This window comes from Argentina anserina, chromosome 3, assembly GCF_933775445.1.
Source record: "Argentina anserina chromosome 3, drPotAnse1.1, whole genome shotgun sequence".
NCBI classification, from domain to species: Eukaryota; Viridiplantae; Streptophyta; class Magnoliopsida; order Rosales; family Rosaceae; genus Argentina; species Argentina anserina.
The window spans coordinates 29,594,578-29,614,124 of record NC_065874.1 but is presented as its reverse complement, the minus strand read 5'-3'; the positions used below and the strand labels follow the sequence as shown (position 1 = coordinate 29,614,124).

General features: G+C 36.9%; 4 protein-coding genes and 1 long non-coding RNA gene across 6 annotated transcripts; 3 read left to right on the top strand and 2 right to left on the bottom strand.

Annotated features, from left to right (window-relative positions):
- Window positions 1-1,697: 1,697 nt before the first annotated feature.
- Window positions 1,698-5,834, top strand: LOC126788530 (D-xylose-proton symporter-like 3, chloroplastic). Its single transcript, XM_050514530.1, has 14 exons — window positions 1,698-2,126; window positions 2,238-2,338; window positions 2,899-2,977; window positions 3,068-3,127; window positions 3,243-3,309; window positions 3,405-3,529; window positions 3,603-3,704; window positions 3,807-4,184; window positions 4,329-4,376; window positions 4,502-4,564; window positions 4,666-4,746; window positions 4,861-4,959; window positions 5,241-5,378; window positions 5,484-5,834. The coding sequence occupies exons 1-14, from the start codon at window positions 1,911-1,913 to the stop codon at window positions 5,616-5,618; spliced, it is 1,692 nt and encodes a 563-aa protein (XP_050370487.1). The 5' UTR covers window positions 1,698-1,910; the 3' UTR covers window positions 5,619-5,834.
- A 1,437-nt stretch (window positions 5,835-7,271) lies between these two features.
- On the top strand, window positions 7,272-10,042 carry LOC126788533 (ribulose bisphosphate carboxylase/oxygenase activase, chloroplastic-like). Its single transcript, XM_050514534.1, has 7 exons — window positions 7,272-7,407; window positions 7,639-7,955; window positions 8,084-8,189; window positions 8,482-8,567; window positions 8,658-9,130; window positions 9,293-9,574; window positions 9,712-10,042. Exons 1-7 carry the CDS (start codon window positions 7,363-7,365, stop codon window positions 9,825-9,827), a joined length of 1,425 nt encoding a protein of 474 aa, XP_050370491.1. The 5' UTR covers window positions 7,272-7,362; the 3' UTR covers window positions 9,828-10,042.
- Window positions 10,043-10,160: 118 nt separating this feature from the next.
- On the bottom strand, window positions 10,161-12,711 carry LOC126788531 (uncharacterized). Its single transcript, XM_050514531.1, has 5 exons — window positions 12,641-12,711; window positions 12,251-12,479; window positions 11,903-12,172; window positions 10,605-11,762; window positions 10,161-10,336 (listed from the first exon to the last, which is right to left on the bottom strand). The coding sequence occupies exons 2-5, from the start codon at window positions 12,429-12,431 to the stop codon at window positions 10,293-10,295; spliced, it is 1,653 nt and encodes a 550-aa protein (XP_050370488.1). The 5' UTR covers window positions 12,432-12,479; window positions 12,641-12,711; the 3' UTR covers window positions 10,161-10,292.
- Window positions 12,712-12,823: 112 nt separating this feature from the next.
- Window positions 12,824-15,330, bottom strand: LOC126788535 (uncharacterized). 2 transcript variants are annotated; one of them, XM_050514536.1, is made up of 5 exons: window positions 14,835-15,330; window positions 14,188-14,356; window positions 13,793-13,825; window positions 13,561-13,655; window positions 12,824-13,408 (listed from the first exon to the last, which is right to left on the bottom strand). In XM_050514536.1, exons 1-5 carry the CDS (start codon window positions 15,204-15,206, stop codon window positions 13,172-13,174), a joined length of 906 nt encoding a protein of 301 aa, XP_050370493.1. In that variant the 5' UTR covers window positions 15,207-15,330; the 3' UTR covers window positions 12,824-13,171. The 2 variants fall into 2 exon arrangements, with proteins under 2 accessions (XP_050370493.1, XP_050370494.1); XM_050514537.1 differs by lacking the exon at window positions 13,793-13,825.
- Window positions 15,331-17,454: 2,124 nt separating this feature from the next.
- Window positions 17,455-18,841, top strand: LOC126788542 (uncharacterized). Its single transcript, XR_007671379.1, has 3 exons — window positions 17,455-17,556; window positions 18,161-18,465; window positions 18,665-18,841. It is a non-coding gene; the product is annotated as an uncharacterized LOC126788542 (long non-coding RNA).
- Window positions 18,842-19,547: the final 706 nt, after the last annotated feature.

The following is a 19,547-nucleotide window of genomic DNA, read 5'->3' as shown; positions in this document are numbered from 1 at the left end:
ATAAAAGAATAAAAAAGATTTAAGAATTAAGAAAAAAAATAATAACAAAAAAATGATTAGAGGAAAGAAGTTCCAAGTGGGCCAGAAAGTTCTGTTATTCCATTCGAGGCTTATGTTGTTTCCAGTGAAACTTCGTTCGCGTTGGGTTGACCCATTTGTTGTTACTAACGTGTTTGCTCATGGTGCAGTTGAGATTCAAAATGATAAAACAGGGAAAACATTCAACGTGAATGAGCATCGACTTAAGCCCTACTATGAGCCATTTGAGGAGCACACGCATGATGAGACAATTGTGAGAGATGCGTCTAAATGAGAATGAATATGAGAAAGTCTAGGCTGAGAGACTATAAAACTCAAGCGCTGCATGGGATGCAACCCATTTCAACCGTATCTGTGGAGGAGTCGTCTACGGGAGTTTGAATTTTCTAATCCCTTCACTCTTATGGTTGAATTGTATATGTGTTGATATATGATTTTATTTGATGCTTGTGAATTACATTCTTACTATTAAGCTTACATTGAGGACAATGTAATTTTCTAAGTGTGGGATAGGGTTGTAAAATCATTAATTGTTTGTTTTTGCTTTTATTTATTGTTTGTGTCATTGAGGGTTATAAAACGCTCTATCAGATACTCAATTTTTTCTTGTACTTTTTCACGTAGGATTTGCTCTTGTATGCTATCGTTTCACGGTATAATGCATAACTTCATTTTTATTATCCATGTATTCATCTTTGTTATATGTAGCCGGTATAAGCTAGTCTTTCAGGGTCATACTGAGTTGTTATCTTGGTATTAACTTACGGAAGACACTCTTTGTTGGCAAGTGTTTTGTTATCTATGATGTCTGTGGTAGATGAGTTGTTTATGTTTTTTTTTTTTTGCACTATGTTTCAATTGTGAAATTTTCTTATATAAACTTACTGGTCATTTGCTCACATGTGCATTAGAGTAGTTTGCTGCTTTTCTATTGCAATTTTGTTACCCAAACGTGACCTATCTAATATGCATCTTGTTCACATGCTTCTGCCTATTCAACAACGTTAGAGCATGATGGTAAGTGAATAAGATGAAGTTCATCTGTTTCGAATAATGATTTCACAGCCTTAGAGCCCTCAATACAACATAAAACTCTTAGTCACAAGTACTCCACTTTTGGTGAGTTTCACTCAACTTCTCACTAAAGAATACACATACGTAGCTGGCCTCTTCTCTTGAGACAAAACAACTCCCACTCCAACTCTACTAGCATCACATTCAACTTCAAATCTCTTCAACTTCACTTTGTCAAAATCAAAAGGAGCTAATATTAGTACAGTATTAACCTTGTTTTTTATAAGTGCAAAGCTCTTCTTTTGTTCCTCACTCCAATGAAACTTGTCTTTCATCATGCATTCTATAAGTGGTGCAGTGATGAAGCTGAAATCTTTCACAAAACGCATTAGAAGGTAGCCAATCCATGAAAGCTCCTCACCTTCAAAACTGTTTTAGGGGCTAGCCACTCTCTAATTGCACGCACCTTCATCAACTTGTATGCCATATTCTCCAACCACAAACCCCAAAAACAGTAGTTTGTGCATACAAAAGGTGCACTTCTTCAGTTGTATAAACTTGTAATTCTATTTGTACAGATCCATCTCTCATAAGCCTCAGTTGAGTTCAAGATCGTGAGGCCAAACCTTGTCCCACTTACATCATTCCTTTAGAACAAATCTCATTCTTAAGTCTCGAGTATTTTACAAACGCACACACATTCTTCGCTTTATGGGGGATCAGAGATTGAACAAGAAGCCAAGTGCTAAGAGTCATCTAAGTCAAAGTCGAAACAAAATATCCACAACCAAACTCACTCACTGATCACACACACGGACCATTTAACAACTTTCTGGGGGGCACTTCACGACCCAAACATGGCTTTCTCAACTCGACCACTGTTCCACCACACACACTTCTCACCACCACTCCATCAGCCCAAGAACAAGAGACCTGTAATCCCACTTTTCTCTAATGCCCTCTCTACCCAGCCTCCCCTTCGTTCTTCCTCTTGTCGTTTCAGGGCCAAGTTTGGCACTTTCACAAACCCGACATCATCATCATCATCAAAGCAATTCAGATTCAGTGTTAAGGCACACCAAACTGACCACATCCCATTTCAGATTCTGCCTTTTTTTGTTTGTTGGTCTATTTAGTTTTTTAGCAATAGGATTCATTTTGCATTGGTTGGTTTTTTTGTGTAGGTTGGATCTCAGAATGACTATTCTTCAGGGGATGAGGCTCAGTCTCTTATTCCCGAGGCAACTCCACAAGAGGATTTCTCTTGGGTTTCTGTGATTATTCCGTAAGTTTCTACCCAATTTGTTTATTTGTAGGATTCTCATGCTTTGAGTAAATGTGTGTTCTTTTTAAAACATCAATTTTGTTATGTTAACCAATGTAATGAATGACCTGAATTGCACCTTAAAAAAGGACCTTGAAGTTTCAAGCTTTAGTTTTTCTTTGGTAATGAAGCAAGTTGAGTGTTTTATTTAGGATTGCGAACTATGCCTTGTAAGTGAATATTTAAACTAAAGAAAGAAGCAGCTTTCAGATGAACTTGCATACTGCATTCTAAAGTTTATGCTTGGAATGCTCTCTACTTTTTAGGTAATATGGGGGATACCATTTTGGAAACCAATATAATGGAGGAACTGAACTGGAGCTATGTACTGATTGAAACCAGCTGACTGCTTTTTGAAGAGTAGCAAGCTATGCCTCTGTAGTTTATATGTAAAATTAAAGAAAGAAAAAAGCCTTGAGATGAATGTAGCGACTGCGATCTGTTGAAATTTGTGTTTGAACATTTTTCTACTTTCTGGTTCTTGTAATTGTGTTAATAACCAACTTCCCTTGGAATTCCAGTTTTGTGTTTCCAGCATTGGGTGGTCTGTTATTTGGGTATGACATTGGTGCTACTTCTGGTGCCACCATCTCACTAACGGTATACCTCACTTTTAGACTTCTACTGGTTTGCTTTTGTGGTTTTGATGATTAAGTGTGACCAAGATACATTTATGTTGATATTTCACAGTCCGCTGAGCTTAGTGGCACAACATGGTTTAATCTGACAGCTGTTCAGCTTGGTCTTGTGGTATAGATTATTGAACTTTTGTTAATTGCTTGTGTCATCAGAAATTCTTCTGCTCTTTGTCTGCCAAAAAGACAAGAGGACATCAGTAATCATAAAGTACATTGTTTTGATGCAGGTTAGTGGTTCCCTCTATGGAGCTCTTTTTGGTTCTCTCCTTGTCTACCCAATTGCTGATTTCCTTGGTGTGTCCTTTTCTTTGCTCATTTACTGTACTCTGCAGTTTTGTTGCTTCATGATACATCTTTTCTAATTTAAAACTTTTTAATGGACTATAAAGGACGGAGGAGAGAACTCATTATAGCAGCTGCACTTTACCTCCTTGGGGGTCTGATCACCGGATTTGCTCCAGGACTCGATGTACTCTTAGTTGGGCGTCTTTTATATGGCATTGGTATTGGCATGGTAAGTTTGTTTCATTTTTCTGTAGCTTCTAACAAAGCAGAAGGAGAAAACCACTCCTAATTTGTTTTGACAGGCCATGCATGGGGCTCCACTCTATATTGCTGAAACATGTCCATCTCAAATTCGAGGAACTCTAGTGTCATTAAAGGAGCTCTTCATAGTTTTGGGGATCCTGGTATTGTTCAGATAACATATATATGTATATATATATATATATATACATATGTTCATGTTATTTATATTCAATTTCTAAACTGAAGAGTCCTTCTGTATGCAGTTGGGTTACTTAGTAGGAAGCTTTCAGATTGATGCAATTGGGGGTTGGCGATACATGTATGGAATAAGTGGTCCTATTGCTTTACTTATGGGAATAGGCATGTGGCTTCTCCCACCCTCTCCTCGTTGGTTGCTTCTCAGGGCAGCTCAAGGTAAAGGATCTGTGAAAGAATACAAAGAAAAAGCCATTCTTGCTTTGAGCAAGTTGAGAGGCCGGCCTCCTGGTGACAAAGTGTCTGAAAAACAAATAGAAGAGACATTTGTTACTTTGAAGTCTGTGTATGCAGTTGAGGAATCAGAGGGAAGTTTGATGGAAGTCTTTCAAGGCCCTAGTTTGAAGGCCTTCATTATTGCTGGTGGCTTGGTCCTTTTTCAACAAGTAATCTTTCGTCATCGCTACAATGAAATTAAGTTTCTCTTTCTTGTTTTTTTGTTTGTTATTGTTTTAATTCTTTTATATACAAAGATATGTATTGGAGACTAGAACAAAATTTATAAGCCAATCTGCTACCTGACTTCACAGATAACAGGGCAACCAAGTGTCCTATATTACGCAGGTCCAATTCTTCAGGTATCAATTTACTCTAACTTTTTCTGGTTGTGTAAAGTTTGTTTTCTTTCTTGGAAATGAAATTTTATTTTTTTTCATGTCATTTACCTAACTGTGTGATAGTCTTTGTCAACTTGTTAATCAAGAGCGCAGGATTCTCTGCTGCTGCTGATGCTACAAAAGTATCGGTTATAATTGGGTTGTTCAAGGTGCATGTGATATTCATTTCATTGAATACTTTGATCCTATATATGCATTAGGAAGCTCCACTTTTGGCCTGACTGTTTTATATCTCTGATTGTTTCTGCAGTTTGTGATGACAGGGGTAGCTGTCCTGAAAGTTGATGATCTAGGAAGAAGACCTTTGCTCATACTAGGAGTCAGTGGGCTTGTACGCATCCTAACTATTCAATAATTTTGTTTGTCTTTTTTTTTTTTACTTCGTTTCATTTTAAATGGTAATGATGATGCAAGGTCTATTCGTTCTTTGTTTTCTTTTTCTCAGACTCTTTCCTTATTTCTACTCTCCGCTTACTACAAATTTCTTGGAGGGTTCCCACTTGTTGCTGTAGCTTCTCTTCTTCTCTATGTTGGTTGCTATCAGGTATTCTTTTCGGCTCTTGGCATTTGTTGCTCAATTTTCTTACAATGCCTTTTAATATGTAATAGCACCACAATATTGCTTTAGTCTTATGAAAAAGTCACACCTGTAAACTCTATCTTATAACTCGACATACTTCCCCCCTTCGTACTACAGCTCTCTGCTAACTCCCTGAAAAGAAAGGGATGGAGTTGCTATAATACATGTCATATTCTATGGCTTTGATATTAAGACAGAGGTCCGGTTCTGACATAATTGAATATCATGCTCAAATGTCTTTACAGATATCTTTTGGTCCTATAAGTTGGCTTATGGTATCAGAAATATTCCCACTACGCACAAGAGGAAAAGGGATTAGTCTTGCAGTTCTTACTAACTTCGGTTCAAATGCCCTTGTGACATTTGCATTCTCACCACTGAAAGTATGTACTGCCAATCTATTAACATAAATTAATTTCACATTTCTTGACCTGAGCTTCCAGGAAACTGGTACAGAAGTGGTACATTAACATACGATAATTCTGCAGGAGGCACTAGGAGCAGACAACCTTTTCCTCCTTTTTGGGGCTATCGCATTAGTATCTTTTCTGTTCGTTCTACTGATTGTCCCAGAAACCAAAGGTTTGAGTTTGGAAGAAATAGAATCCAAAATCTTGAAATAGCTGCCAACTCCAGAACCAGTCATTGTAAATTTGTAAGTTTTCCCACTTGACAGGTATTCGCAATTCTGTAACCGTGTTTGTAACTATCATCTGGCCAGATACTATTTTTACAGGATCATGTAAATCTGTTTAACGACTGTGTACATCACTGTATGATTCAATTTCATGATCTTTTAGTAAATGAAATGATGACTGACTGATGGCATCATTTTAAGAGCTGTTAGTTTAGAGAAAGCAAAATTAGCTCCACACAGAACACCTGAATTGGGTTGGTAGTAAAACTGTGCTCAGCATCATGATATGAAGATGAAAACGAGCGGATATTTTTCCTTTCCAGTGCTATGTTTGTTTGTATTCTTCAACATATGATACTGGAACTTGTAATTCTAGTTTTTCAACATATGGTAATCTCGCAATCTTCGTCACTTGGTGACCAAAGAGCTACCAAGGAGTTAATGGTCATTCACAAATAGACCTAAAGGCTAAAAAGCTAGAATCCCAGAAAAAAATAAAAAACAGTGGCTGTGAATTCTTTATTCTACTTCCCAGACATTGGATGATATAATTATGGATGAAAATTTCTTGGCTACCATGTGAGCAAGAAAACGCTAAATCTTCATTAGATTCAGTACAGGACACCCAAGTGTGAACTGTGGAACAAAGTCTATCCACACCAAGGCCAACAATTCTGGACCAGAATCTAGATATTTTCCGGGTAAATTCCTCATATGGTACCTGATGTTTGGCTACTTGGACAATTTGGTACCTGATGTATGAAAGCGGACAATTTGGTACCTAAAGTTCTAAAATTTAGGCCATTTTGGTACCTCTATCAATTTTGACCATATTTTCAGGGTTATTTCCGTCATTCTAGTCCTAAATTCATTAAATTCACATTTTCTTCATTTCTTCCTATAATTGCCTCTCTTTGGAGATAATTAAATTGATATATCTACTCCACTTATCATCTACTTCGCATATATCGAAAATAAATTTTTTTCTTAATATACTTATTGTATCCTAATTATTTTATGCAAAGGAAATAAATTGCCTTTATGCAATTGTAATTTTTTTCAAAATTTTTTTAATTACTTATAACTAAAATTAATTTAGATTGATAGCTACATTATAAAAACTTATATACGTAAATCATCACAGATACTAAGTGGATGAGTTATCAAATTTTTAGTGATAACTTAGAGGCAATTTGGAGGTATTATAAAAAAATGAAGTAAAGTTGAGATAAGATGACGGAAATAACCCTAAAAATATGATCAAAATTGACATAAGTACCAAAATGGCCTAAATTTGAGAACTTTGAGTACCAAATTGTCCGCTTTCATACATCAGGTACCAAATTGTCCAAGTAGCCAAACATCAGGTACCATAGGAGGAATTTACCCATATTTTCCACCAAGGCCAATAATCTGTTTAAAGACTAAATAGATAGATACTAAAAATCTATTCCAAAGCCTAAAAGCCTCCAAATGAACTCCAATAATAGAGTTTTTTCCAATTTTGACAAGTGGGATGCATATCCTATTTTGTTCAGAGAAAGCCATGTGTCACTCAGCCAATCTCAGTTGTGTGGCTTTCAGGCACTTCATAACCACACCATAGATATTTCAATCACTCAACACTTTATATCTCTACTCTTCTTAATATCTATCCCATTAACACTTTCACCATCTTCAGCTCTATTGCTTTTACCAGAAGCTCTCAGGAAATCACACCACCTTGATCCATGGCTTCCACAGTCTCAACTGTTGGAGCTGTTAACAGAACACCTGTACTTTCCCGCCAAATTATATATATTTCAACTGTTTCAATATTGCGGGATACCCCAAATGTGCTTTTCAATTATATTTATCTATGTTATTCTTTAAACTACAAGCGTTTTGATCAGCCTATGTATTTTTTTTTTCAAGTGGTATATGCTCGATCAAAAGAGAAACCAAGTGAAAAGTTTGTGGTGTTTTCTATTTGAATTATTGCCTTTTTTGGTCTATATTTAATGCAGTTGAGCTTGAACAGCTCTGGTGCTGGAAGCTCAATCCCAAGCTCAGCTTTCTTGGGAAGCAGTTTGAAGAAGGTGAACAACACAAGACTCCCCTACCAAAAAAATGCAGGTAACTTGAGAATCACAGCAGAAATCGATGAGGGAAAGCAGTCGAAAACAGACAAGTGGAAAGGCCTTGCTTATGACATTTCTGATGACCAACAAGACATTACAAGAGGAAAGGGGTTGGTTGATTCGGTGTTCCAAGCTCCTACTGGGACTGGGACTCACAATGCCATCATGAGCTCTTATGATTACATCAGCACCGGACTTCGCACGTAAGCAGAAAATATATACAAATAACTGCTTGCTAATTTCTTCATTGATATGTGAAACTTAATAGTGTTGTTAGAAGAGAATTGAGATTCTGGTAATCATGAGAGGGCTGCTGAATTGTGTGTCTCAGGTACAACCTGGATAACACCATGGATGGGTTTTACATAGCTCCAGCTTTCATGGACAAGCTTGTGGTTCATATTACCAAGAACTTTATGGACCTGCCTAACATTAAAGTAAGATATAATCCTACGTACTTAAAACTGTGAATACATACTTTACATCCCAGCTCATGCGAAAGTGGCTCATTTATTTATGCCTTAACGTACTTAAAACTGTTATCTATTCCTAACAAGATATTCGACGATATTTATAACAATATATCGTCTTTTAACTCTTTCATATGCAAAAACATCTGTTGTTGCCTCTATATTATTATCATTAAAATAAGTTTCTCCACAAAATACTGTTTATGGTTGTCGATTTTTTATAGCATTCGTGATTAATTAATTTTTGCGTTATGATTAGATTCCCCTCATTCTTGGTGTATGGGGAGGGAAAGGTCAGGGAAAATCATTCCAGTGTGAGCTTGTGTTTGCCAAGATGGGAATTACGTGAGTTTCATTTAAATTTTCTGCTATCATTTCTTCATAAGACATGTTTCTTTTGTTTGTATTAATTATAATATGGTGATTACATTTCAGCCCCATCATGATGAGTGCTGGAGAATTAGAAAGTGGGAATGCAGGAGAGCCAGCAAAGTTGATCAGACAGAGATACCGTGAGGCTTCAGACATTATCCGAAAGGGAAAAATGTGTTGCCTCTTCATCAATGATCTGGATGCAGGTGCTGGTAGGATGGGTGGAACCACACAGTACACTGTGAACAACCAGATGGTCAATGCAACCCTCATGAACATTGCTGATAATCCAACAAATGTGCAGCTTCCTGGAATGTACAACAAGGAGGATAATGCTAGAGTGCCAATTATAGTCACTGGTAATGACTTCTCTACACTGTATGCGCCTCTTATCCGTGATGGTCGTATGGAGAAGTTTTACTGGGCTCCCACAAGGGAGGACAGGATCGGTGTTTGCATTGGAATCTTCAAGACTGATAATATTCCTGAGGAAGATGTTGTCAAGATTGTAGACACATTCCCTGGTCAATCTATTGGTAAGCATAGGTTTAATATTGAGACAACTATGAAATTAACAAGAACTAGAAATGCATTGAGTTTGGGAGTGTTTTCTTAACATATATATCGATTGACTTTCACTTGGAAATTAAATTGTAAGAATTAGGACCATTGTAGCTTATCATATGACATTCTTGCAGATTTCTTTGGTGCCCTTCGTGCTCGAGTCTACGATGATGAAGTGAGGAAGTGGATATCTGGTGTTGGAGTAGACGGCATTGGGAAGAAGCTTGTGAACTCAAAAGATGGTCTCCCAACTTTCGAGCAGCCTAAGATGACAGTGGAGAAGCTTCTCGAGTATGGTAACATGCTTGTTCAAGAGCAGGACAATGTAAAGAGAGTACAGCTTGCTGACACCTACTTGAGTCAAGCAGCACTAGGAGACGCTAACCGGGATTCTATCAAGAGAGGAAATTTCTATGGTTAGCACCTTCTGTCCTTTGAGCCTTCAATAGTGAATTTAATGAACTCTCTTCTTGATTAATCACAATGAATATACGTATCATCTTAACTATAGTGATTTTGATCAATTTTTTATTTATGAATCTATGTGATGCAGGCCAGGCAGCCCAACAAGTTCATGTACCAGTTCCTGAAGGATGTACTGATCCAACAGCCGCAAACTTTGACCCAACAGCGAGGAGTGACGATGGTAGCTGCCAGTACCAACTCTAAGCTGTATATACAGATTCATGGGTGTGGGAGGTGAATATATTGCTTCCTTGGCCCTTTATTATGGACTGATATTCCTAATTTTGTTGTAATTACCCTTCGGTTCTTATGGAATCTAGTGCTTTGTTTCGTTCTCATAAATAAATTGGCTTATGATGTTACGTTGAACCTAAGAATTCACTGTCATTTCTATCTTATGCATAAAATCAAAGAAAGAAAAATGATCCTTAACGGTACTTTTCAGTTCTCCATTCCATTTCTACTGTATATGAGGTTTTCAGAACAACATCATAGAACGACCTTAAAATGTGTATCAACAACAGAATTGCTGACAGGATTCAGTTCATTTATTTACATGTTTGAACTTCCGGAGATGGAAAAAAGGTCCACAATACAAAAGCTTATTGCTGTATATAGAATCTTGTACAAAATTCTAGAGAATTAATTTCAACAGATGCATTCCACCTTTCAATTAGCCTGGAGTACTCTTCCCTGATTTTCTTCCTCAACAACTGCCATAAATTGAAAAGGAGTATGAGAATGTATCATCATTTCGAGTTTTCGACAGTTTAAAATACAGCTCGATATTCTCTACATGACAATCTACAGATGATCAATTTAGTTGTTACTATTAATCTGGACTATGGATCAATAATATTGTCGATTTCAGATTATATGACAGTGTAAAATGTCAGATATGTAGTGAGTGAGCATTAGTTTTATAAAGACCACTCTGCATGCACTATGTATAGTTGAATGAAGGAAACAACATGGAGTTACCTTCATAAGCATTGGTAGAGATTGGAATGCGCGGTGATGAGGACAAGGCTGACTGTGTTGGGGGCAAGATTGACTGTGATGGGGAAAATGGTGACTGTGAAATAGTAGTAGCTCTGGGGGATTCATCGTTCCGAAGCAATGAACTTATAGCCCCTTTCACCTTCTCCACCACACCAGCTTCACCGGGATTTTTCCTCGGACTCATTACATCAGATATCACTTGTGACAGTGCTCTCTCATCTTCCCCGGGCTCAAACTTGTGAATCAAATACTCCTTCACAGAAACTCCCTTATCCCATCTTTGCTCGGCCTTTCCAGGACCTGCTGGGGCTGACAAAGGTTGTGGAGACTCTAGAGCTGCACTAGTCGAAGAGTTATGCTCGACTGCTGATGCTGACAAGGCCTGTGGAGCTTCCCGAGCTGTAATGTACTGTGCAGGTGGTGGGGCTGTAACAGTGAGACCTTTGATTTTTGAGGGATCCGGGCGTGAAGCTGTGTGAATTTCTCTGTTTGTAGGAAATGGAGGTGACACAGTGAGACTTTCTATTTTCGATGCAATTGCATGTGTTGCATCTGATACTGTGGCATAAGCTGGTCCTAACTTCTCTGATGCTGTGTTGTATCCTGTTCCTAACTTTTCTGATGCTATGTTGTAGCCTGTTCCCAGCTTCTCTGATGTTGTGGCATAGCCTGTTCCCAACTTCTCTGATACGGTGGCATAGCCTGTCCCCAACTTCTCTGACACGGTGGCATAGCCTGCTCCCAACTTCTCACTCACAGTCTCAGTTATTGTCTTCTTAGGACTAAGAGTCTTTGTGTCCCCAGATTCGGTTACTGTCCTGTTGGGACTGTGAGGCTTGTTAGGGGAATTAGTTTCACTTAGTGTCTTGTTAGGACTACGAGGCTTTGTGGCCGCGGTACCAGTTGCTGTCTCTTTAGAACTAAGAGTCCTTGTGAGAACAATTCCTGTAAATATCTCATTGGGAAGCTTCGTGATCACACTTTCGGCTACTATCTGGTTAGAACTAGGAGACTTATCCTTATTATTTTCAGAGTTCTGACTGTAGCTGCTCGACAAAATATGCTTCTCAGACAGCACAGGACTTGCTAGCTTTGCCGTTTCCCTGTATGCTTCAGGTGCCATCTCAGATTTGTACACTGAAAACAACATAAAATCATTAGAAAGGAGAACATTGGAGCATTCAAGAGCGACAAGATAAATTGTTGCATAGTACTTCTGAAAGGGTGAACAAGCTTATGAAAATAAATAATTAAGTTTCCTATATACAAATTATTACTTGGGGCTCCAAGGTATTCAGCATCTTCTTCTTCAACCTCATTGTCATCTAAGTTAGCACTCCATGAACGGGTGGTGACCTCGGTCTCATGGCTATCATTGTCATGATGTTTCTTCTTGGTGCTGAGTGAGTGCTTCAGTTTCTTAGCTTTTTCTTTCACCTTGGTGAGAACTGATTTCTTGGGATGGTGGTTGTGATCTTCTTCTGCATCATGGCTCCCAACTGGAGATGATAAGGATGTTGGTGATGACGACCTCATAAAATCAGTTCCTGGTAAAATACACACAATTTATCATAAACAAATTCCACAGTACATCCCGTAGGATTGTATTAACGGCATGGGGATACCTCGAAGATAGTGTTCCATAGAAGGGTTGACAGTAAGTTTTCGTTGCTCAGAGGCCATTGTAGCTTCAGCATCACCATGTCTTTGCGGACGTTCGAGTTGAGCCATTGTTCTGTAATGCAGAAAGGAGAAGGGTTTCTTGGACTTGTGCCTCTGCTGTAGAAATAATTCTGGTCTCTGCATGTCCTCTACTTATTATGGGATTCTGCCATTTTCTTCCGGAGTTCTTGCCTAGACAACCAACAAGATCCACAAGTCAATTAGGTAGTTTGTTTACGGGTTCCATTTTCACACGTGGCCTGAGAAGTCATCAAGTTTCGCTTGCTGCTGCTTGCAACACAAGAATGGTTATATCCAGAAATAGAAATTGACCAAGTCAGCAGTAACCATACAATCTTCCTTTCCTTTGCCTTGTGCTTGGGAACACTTCTGATTGTAAGAGCAACACAAAAGACACATGCTTTTCATCATAGATTTATTTCCTTCTTTTAGAATCACACCTTCCAATTGGAAAAATAACGGCATTTACTAAGGTTAGAAACTTAGAAATCACGTACAAGTGTACAACCATGGAGTCCAGGGCCAATTACAGAACTGAATAAAGTATATCAAGGACCGCCCTTCAGCACAAGAATCCTTAGAACAGCACTTGATTTTCATATATCCACATCTGAATACAAGAGAAAATGTAATCACACTATTGGAAGCAAAACACTCGTAATTTTACTCTACATATTGCCTTTGATATGAAATTGAAGAATACTGAAGTCATTTTATATTTTGACTTGAGAACCTTCTATCATCTGTCCAAGAATTGAAAGGATTAGCTGAATCCTCCATCTCTACTTTTTCTTATTCTATTTTCTTCCCCTCCACCTTATCAATATGTTTCCTTCACGAATTGAAAAAGCTGCATTTCTGTGCTACAACCCCAATTCTTTTTTCAACTGAGCAAGAGTAGCTTCTATCTCATCAATATTGTCTTCTATACTAGCGCCCATGGTGGACTCCTTTTTACTTGCACTTTTCGTTCTCTCTGCCCCAGAATTTCCAGATGGATTGCCCTTCTCAGGCCCTTCATTGATGTTATTTGATTCAACCTCTTGATCCGTTATGTTGAGTTCTTTCTCAAGAAATTCCACAAATTCTTCTCCAATTTCCTGTAATGTGCAAACAAAGAATATAAACGAACTTTCCCTGCTAACTTGGTATTTGCATATATCATATATGTATCATAAAATTAAATGACAAGGAGAAGGAGACAAAACATAGTGATGCTTTCAAATACAGCAAGAACTTAATCATATCATACCGACAATTCCTCCCACAGACTCCTTGGTTTTCCTTCTTTAGAAGCACTTTCTTCCCAGTTCTGGAACTCTGATTGAATATCTTTAAAGAGGTCCTCTGTAGCACCAAAAAGACTTGTCACGCTATAATCTTACTTGCGATAAGAAGGATAAATGAACTGATGCTTGCTGAGACATGAGGCAATGCAAGCAAAAAATAAGGCCTGTCTGATGTCATAGAGAGGACATATCTACCTATTGTTATTTGAACATCCCTCAAAAAATTACCTGCACAATGAAGGGCTTGATAATAAGAACATACTAAAATTTACCTATATTATAGACTGGTCCAAGGTACAATATCCTGGTCTATCTAGACACTTCACTCCACAATCTCTGAAGAAGCCAGTTATTTGCATAAACAGTTTAGATTTTAATGGTCATTAACCCAAAAGATAGATTAATGACTGATTATATTACTAATATCTTCCCTCATGCTTGTTCATAAATGACCGAGGTTGATACTTGAATGGTGTTATTTTTCCACAAAACATATTCAGAATTGAACAAGGCCGAATTCACAACGAAAATAGTAATGCAAGAGAGTAGACAGTTTTTCGTGGGCACTTAAGTTTATCAAAAGACTTTACCAAATCCATAAAACTCTTCTTCATCTGGAGCCTTCTTACTTTGGCTTCTTTGAGAGCCAGAATAGGATTTGTCAGATCCGTAAATAGAGCCATATTTCCCCCGAGATTTTGAACTCAGCAATGTACTATACGCATGTTTAATCCTCATAAATTTCTCCTGTGCATTTGCCTGTACAGGATACAAAAATTTTGCAAGAGTTCAACACACATTACAAATTTTTGCAAACAAAATGATGCACCTGGACAATTGGTGCCATAAACACAAAACTTGACTGCCATTATTAGACTCTGTCAACAGACTCACTAATCAAGACTACCTCAACGGGCATCATAAGCCTAGTTATAGGCTAACAACCTCAATAATGCCAAAAGGGTAACGACCCTTAGAACGTAATTACTTTCTCTAATCAACACTACAATTCTTCTTCCTCAATCCTCCTTCTTAGTTTCTACAATTGTCTAACATTCAGCATATATTCTATGACCAGATCTCCAACCTAAGACAAACTAAATCAACTGTCTAATTCAATGTCATTAAAAAAAAATACCTAACTAGATAAAACTAATTTAACCAGCTCCTTTCAATCTTTCAGTAAACCAAACAAGGAAATACCCAGAAAATAAAAATTCAAACTTGAAAGGCGAACCTCTTTATTAACATCTGGGTGATACTTAAGGGCGAGTTTTCGATAGGCCTTCTTGATCTCCACATCAGAAGCAGAAGGAGACACCCCCAGAACTTGGTAAGGTGACTCCCCGCGACTCGCTCTCGTTACAAAGCGTCGTCTTTTACTATAAAAACTCGAAGAGTGGGAGGACAAGACAAGGAGATTCAAGTCGGTCTTTGAAGGACAACCCAAAACGGGTTTCGAAGAATTGGGTCTGATTTGGAAGTAAAGAAGAGATCTTGAACAAGAAGAAGAAGAAGAAGAAGAAGAAGAAGAAGAAGAAGAGAGGTTGAAGAAACACAAGGTGTGTGGTGGTGGTGTTAGAGGGAGTAAAGCCAGAAACCCATGCATGTTCTATGGAGTGAACTAGTGTCTGGAGTGGTTGATTACTTTCATGTCCCCAGAGAAAGGTTGTAGCTTGCTTAGCTAAGGTTTGTATATGGTGATTTGGTTGGGTGGCTCTGTGTTTTGGGAGGTCTGGGAAATCGATGATGATATGGGTGTCTCCGGTGTCCGTATATCTGTTAAAACAACCCAGTGAACGGCTGGATTTAGCTAGTCGATTTATTTCATTAATTAAGTGGGGGCGTTTAAAGTTTAAACAACATTTTCGTAGAAAAGGGTAAGTCGAGTAAATCAAAAGATCAACTCATACAAATGTTTTTTGGATACACAAAATAGTGGTCGATTGAGATAATTGAATAATATAGTGTGATTAAGGTATAAAATCTCCCCGATATTTTCGATATATTTTCTGATATCTTTATTTTTTTTAAAACAATATATTTAAAGGGTATATATCTTATTTTTTCCCGTAACTGCGATATTTCTCCGATAACATAAAATATCTCTGATATTTACGATATATCCGATATATCTTCGATATTTTAGAGAAATATCTAAAAAATTTCACTTAAAAAAATTTAACTCAACTTAAGGATGTTTTTGACTCTTCTTGACCTACAGTTTTTGATTAATTAATCACCTCGAGGGATATAAAAAATAAGACTAGAATATTAGTCCTTCAATTGGTTAATTTTTAATTTTTCGTAAAAGATATCGAGATGAGGAGTGAAAGTTCAAGTCTTAACTCTTAAAAGTCAAGCCATATCAATGACCAGTGCTCTCATTGTTCTTGAGAGAATCCAAAATAAATGGTCACAACGTAGTCTCATGAAGTTGGAAAAACTCGTATACTTCTACTACAATATGAAGTTACGACTACGTGATAAACGAGTAAATGATAATGTGATCAATGAAAACGACTACCTAGAGCCTCTTTTGGGTACTAGATAAAGTTAATAATTGTATTTGTTTGTATGTAATTTAATAATAAATAAATAAATAATTTCAGAATAGGAACGATATTATTTTTTCAATATCCCCGATATATCTGAAATCTCCCTTTTACAAAGAAAATGATATATCCCTCGATACCGATATTTTGAACCTTGGGTGTGACCCCTCTCCAATGAATGTTTTTTTTTCAGGAGTGTTTGAGCCACAAGTTAATAAGAGGTCTTCGATTGCAGCCTAGGAGCAATCAAAAATGGAAAACACAAAACAAAGAGGTTCAAAAATCTTACATCTTATGCCTTGGATTGAGAAAGAAAAAATATGAATTGAGAAGGTTTTATGCCTTAAATTGATTAAAGGAAAAAAAATTGTAATAAGAAATAGAGATATATTATGAATGACTATTGGATAACTCATGCATTGTAATAAGTAATATATATATATATATTCAGTGATTATTGCATAACTCATATATAATTAAGAAGAATTTTCTTCTTAATTTTTCTTTTAAAAAAATGCATGCATACAAAAATTTTTATTGAGGCCCTAGACTGATGCCTACTTTGCCTTGCCCGAGGCCGGCAGTGCCTAGGAGGTGGGAGTATACATGTAGCGTGCAGTTTAGTATGTTTCCATTATCCCAATCCTATTGGGTTTCATTCAATTTTGTTACACTCAAATCATCAAAATTCTTAATCAAGGATATCTGATATTATTTTATATCTTTGTAATTAAGAGTTAAAACTTTATGTTCTCCTTATATTTGATAGTTTCATTAATGAAGATTTAACAACAGTCGCACTAGCTCTTTATTTTAAAAAAAAATCATCAAAATTTGTAACTTGCTATAAACAAAATCTGCTCGGTTACATACGAATCAAAAAACAAAACTTCTTAATGAGCACTCTCATATGCGAGAAAACAGTTTGGTCTTCTTTGAACTTATAGATCTTTATGAGGTACTTAATTGTGGTACCAGTACGTGTGGATGTAAACTATAAACTTGCTAGTGCAATTAGATCGCACTGAATAATTTTTTTATGTGTACAAATCGACTTTGGTATACATACTTCAAAATATCGGATATATCAGCCGATATATCGCCGATATTTAGAACACAATACGATAAGGGCATATCGGTCAATATTTATTGGTCAACGCATAAAAGCTGGTCAACAGCGATATATCGGGTTAACCCGATATTGACCTGTTATATCGGTGGATATTATTTTGCGAAACGGCGTCGTTTCACTCACAAATTGGAATAAAAAAAAGGCCGACGGCTTCAGCCTTCGTCGTTGACCTTCGAATCCTTGAATCTGTAACTCTGCTTCAGCTGAGAAGAGAAGAAGAAGAAGCTCGCCGTCGCCGTCTTGCCTTCTCCACCCGCGCGATATCGCAATAGGTATAAATGGCTTTATCTCCTTCTGGGTTTCAATCACAATCAATTTGTTTACTTGGGCTTGATTAGTTCTTGTTAATTTATGTTGTTGTATGTGTTTTATATCTTAGATTCTTGGATTAGTAGGATTGAGGAACTCATATGTGTAGGTTGTATAGTTGTAGGCAGTAGGTTCTATGATTTTGGATTTCTAGTTATATCATCAAGAACCTATGATTCTGGTTAGTTGGACTTGGATATGAGGAACTGAGGAAGTGAGGAACTCGGGCACAATTGAAATTTGAAAGCATGTGGATGTGTAAATAAGTTTATAACATCATTGAGAGGATCTCTCTTGTTAGTTCTTTTTTTGCGTCTCTTCTAATTGGGGGATATGCCTGCATTGATGAAAACTGATGGTGCATGGATGAACTCGATGGATATAAAGGAAAGGACTTGGTCTAACGTACTATTAGAGGTCTGTGATTATCACAGTAATCATCTGATCACTCCTTTTGTGATCCATTCTAAGTTGCTGCCTTGCTTAAGTATTTTTGCTAAGAGTGCTATAATCAGTAGACCCTTAATTTCCAGTTGATTAATTGTTTGTGATTTTCTTTTATTGAAGGCCACTGCCCCTGGCCTGGAGGATAAACTTGGAAAGTTAGCTCCTGCTTATGTTGTTGCCGGTCACATTGCTCCCTATTTAGTGGAAAGTAGGTCATTGAAGGAAATTGTGTTAGATTCCAATCTCAATTTTGTTACCTCAGAGCTTGTCCAATTTAACACTAGTTTGCCTCATTACAAACCAAAGATAGAGTTTACAGAGATGCCTCGGTTGATGGTAGAATTGTTTCTCCCACCTTGATCACAGGCCCTTAGATCAAGAAGATATATTAGACACAACGATCAGGGGAACTTGATATGCCTATGGTGAGTGTAGAAGATTTGCAGTACTAATTCTGATAGGAAAAAGTTACAATATGTGTTGGTTGTGATTCATACTGCCTCCCAGTTATTATTTAAGATAATGGATAGCATATGTTTATGTTTACGTTTATAGTGTTCTGGTTGACCTTACAATCTTTAGTTGGAACTTGATAATGACTAGTTTGCTTTATTGTTATTGTAGGGGACGGCATTTAGAAGGAAAACAAGCTTTCAAAATAAGATTAAGAAGACAGATAATGTTAAAATCTTGTCTAAAACTCAAATAATGTTAGAAATGTAACTATGAAACTTATAAACTGAAATTAACATGGGATTATGATATGATATGTTTAACAATAGATGTTGATGATATTACTGCCTGATTGTTTCATTTTTATACTTGTAGTGGCTTTGCAAAGAATCACAGATTCATCAGCTCGTGTAGGCACTAGGCAGTGGGTTGTGTAGGCAGTAGGTTGTATATGCTTTGATTATATGACGTGAGTAGGCACTAGGCAGTAAGGTGTATACTTTGATTATATGGCTTGTGTATATGCTTTGTGTATAAATATTTTGAAGTATATGTGTATAAATATAATAATTTTAACTAAAAATTAGCAAATCCGATATATCTCCAATATATCATTTTTCCCTCAACCGATACGATCCCGATAAACGATATTTAGACCCTTGTATACATACATTAAGAAATCGTACAGGTTCTACCAAACATATGCATAACAAGAAAATATTGAACACTATTACAATCGGCTGATATATTGTACTGCGATATAAAATTCTCTCTACGAACTAAATAAGAATTCAAACTATGATGAGGACGAAATATAAGTTTATTTACATGAAACATATATAAAGTTTATATCTAAACATATAACTATTACAATTGGATAAGTTTTTTTTCTTATCCGAATATATATCTAAAAATTATCTGCATTAGGAGAGAGCTCATACATACGTGTGTCATGTTACCTCCAATATTTCAAACTCGTTATTCATTATATTTTCTAACCGTTCAAATTATCATCTAAACAAACAGAGACCCATAATTTGTTTCTTTCACGTCT

Coding starts and splice junctions, on each gene's coding strand:
- LOC126788530 (XM_050514530.1), top strand. CDS start 1,911: ATGGCTTTCTCAACTCGACCACTGTTCCACCACACACACTTCTCACCA. Junction 3,128..3,242: donor CTGTTCAGCTTGGTCTTGTG/GTATAGATTATT, acceptor GTTTTGATGCAG/GTTAGTGGTTCCCTCTATGG. Junction 3,705..3,806: donor TCATAGTTTTGGGGATCCTG/GTATTGTTCAGA, acceptor TTCTGTATGCAG/TTGGGTTACTTAGTAGGAAG.
- LOC126788535 (XM_050514536.1), bottom strand. CDS start 15,206: ATGCATGGGTTTCTGGCTTTACTCCCTCTAACACCACCACCACACACC. Junction 14,357..14,834: donor ACCCAGATGTTAATAAAGAG/GTTCGCCTTTCA, acceptor TATCCTGTACAG/GCAAATGCACAGGAGAAATT. Junction 13,409..13,560: donor GTCTGTGGGAGGAATTGTCG/GTATGATATGAT, acceptor TGCACATTACAG/GAAATTGGAGAAGAATTTGT.
- LOC126788531 (XM_050514531.1), bottom strand. CDS start 12,431: ATGCAGAGACCAGAATTATTTCTACAGCAGAGGCACAAGTCCAAGAAA. Junction 12,173..12,250: donor TATGGAACACTATCTTCGAG/GTATCCCCATGC, acceptor GTATTTTACCAG/GAACTGATTTTATGAGGTCG. Junction 10,337..10,604: donor CTCTACCAATGCTTATGAAG/GTAACTCCATGT, acceptor AATTTATGGCAG/TTGTTGAGGAAGAAAATCAG.
- LOC126788533 (XM_050514534.1), top strand. CDS start 7,363: ATGGCTTCCACAGTCTCAACTGTTGGAGCTGTTAACAGAACACCT. Junction 7,408..7,638: donor GAGCTGTTAACAGAACACCT/GTACTTTCCCGC, acceptor TATTTAATGCAG/TTGAGCTTGAACAGCTCTGG. Junction 9,131..9,292: donor ATTCCCTGGTCAATCTATTG/GTAAGCATAGGT, acceptor ACATTCTTGCAG/ATTTCTTTGGTGCCCTTCGT.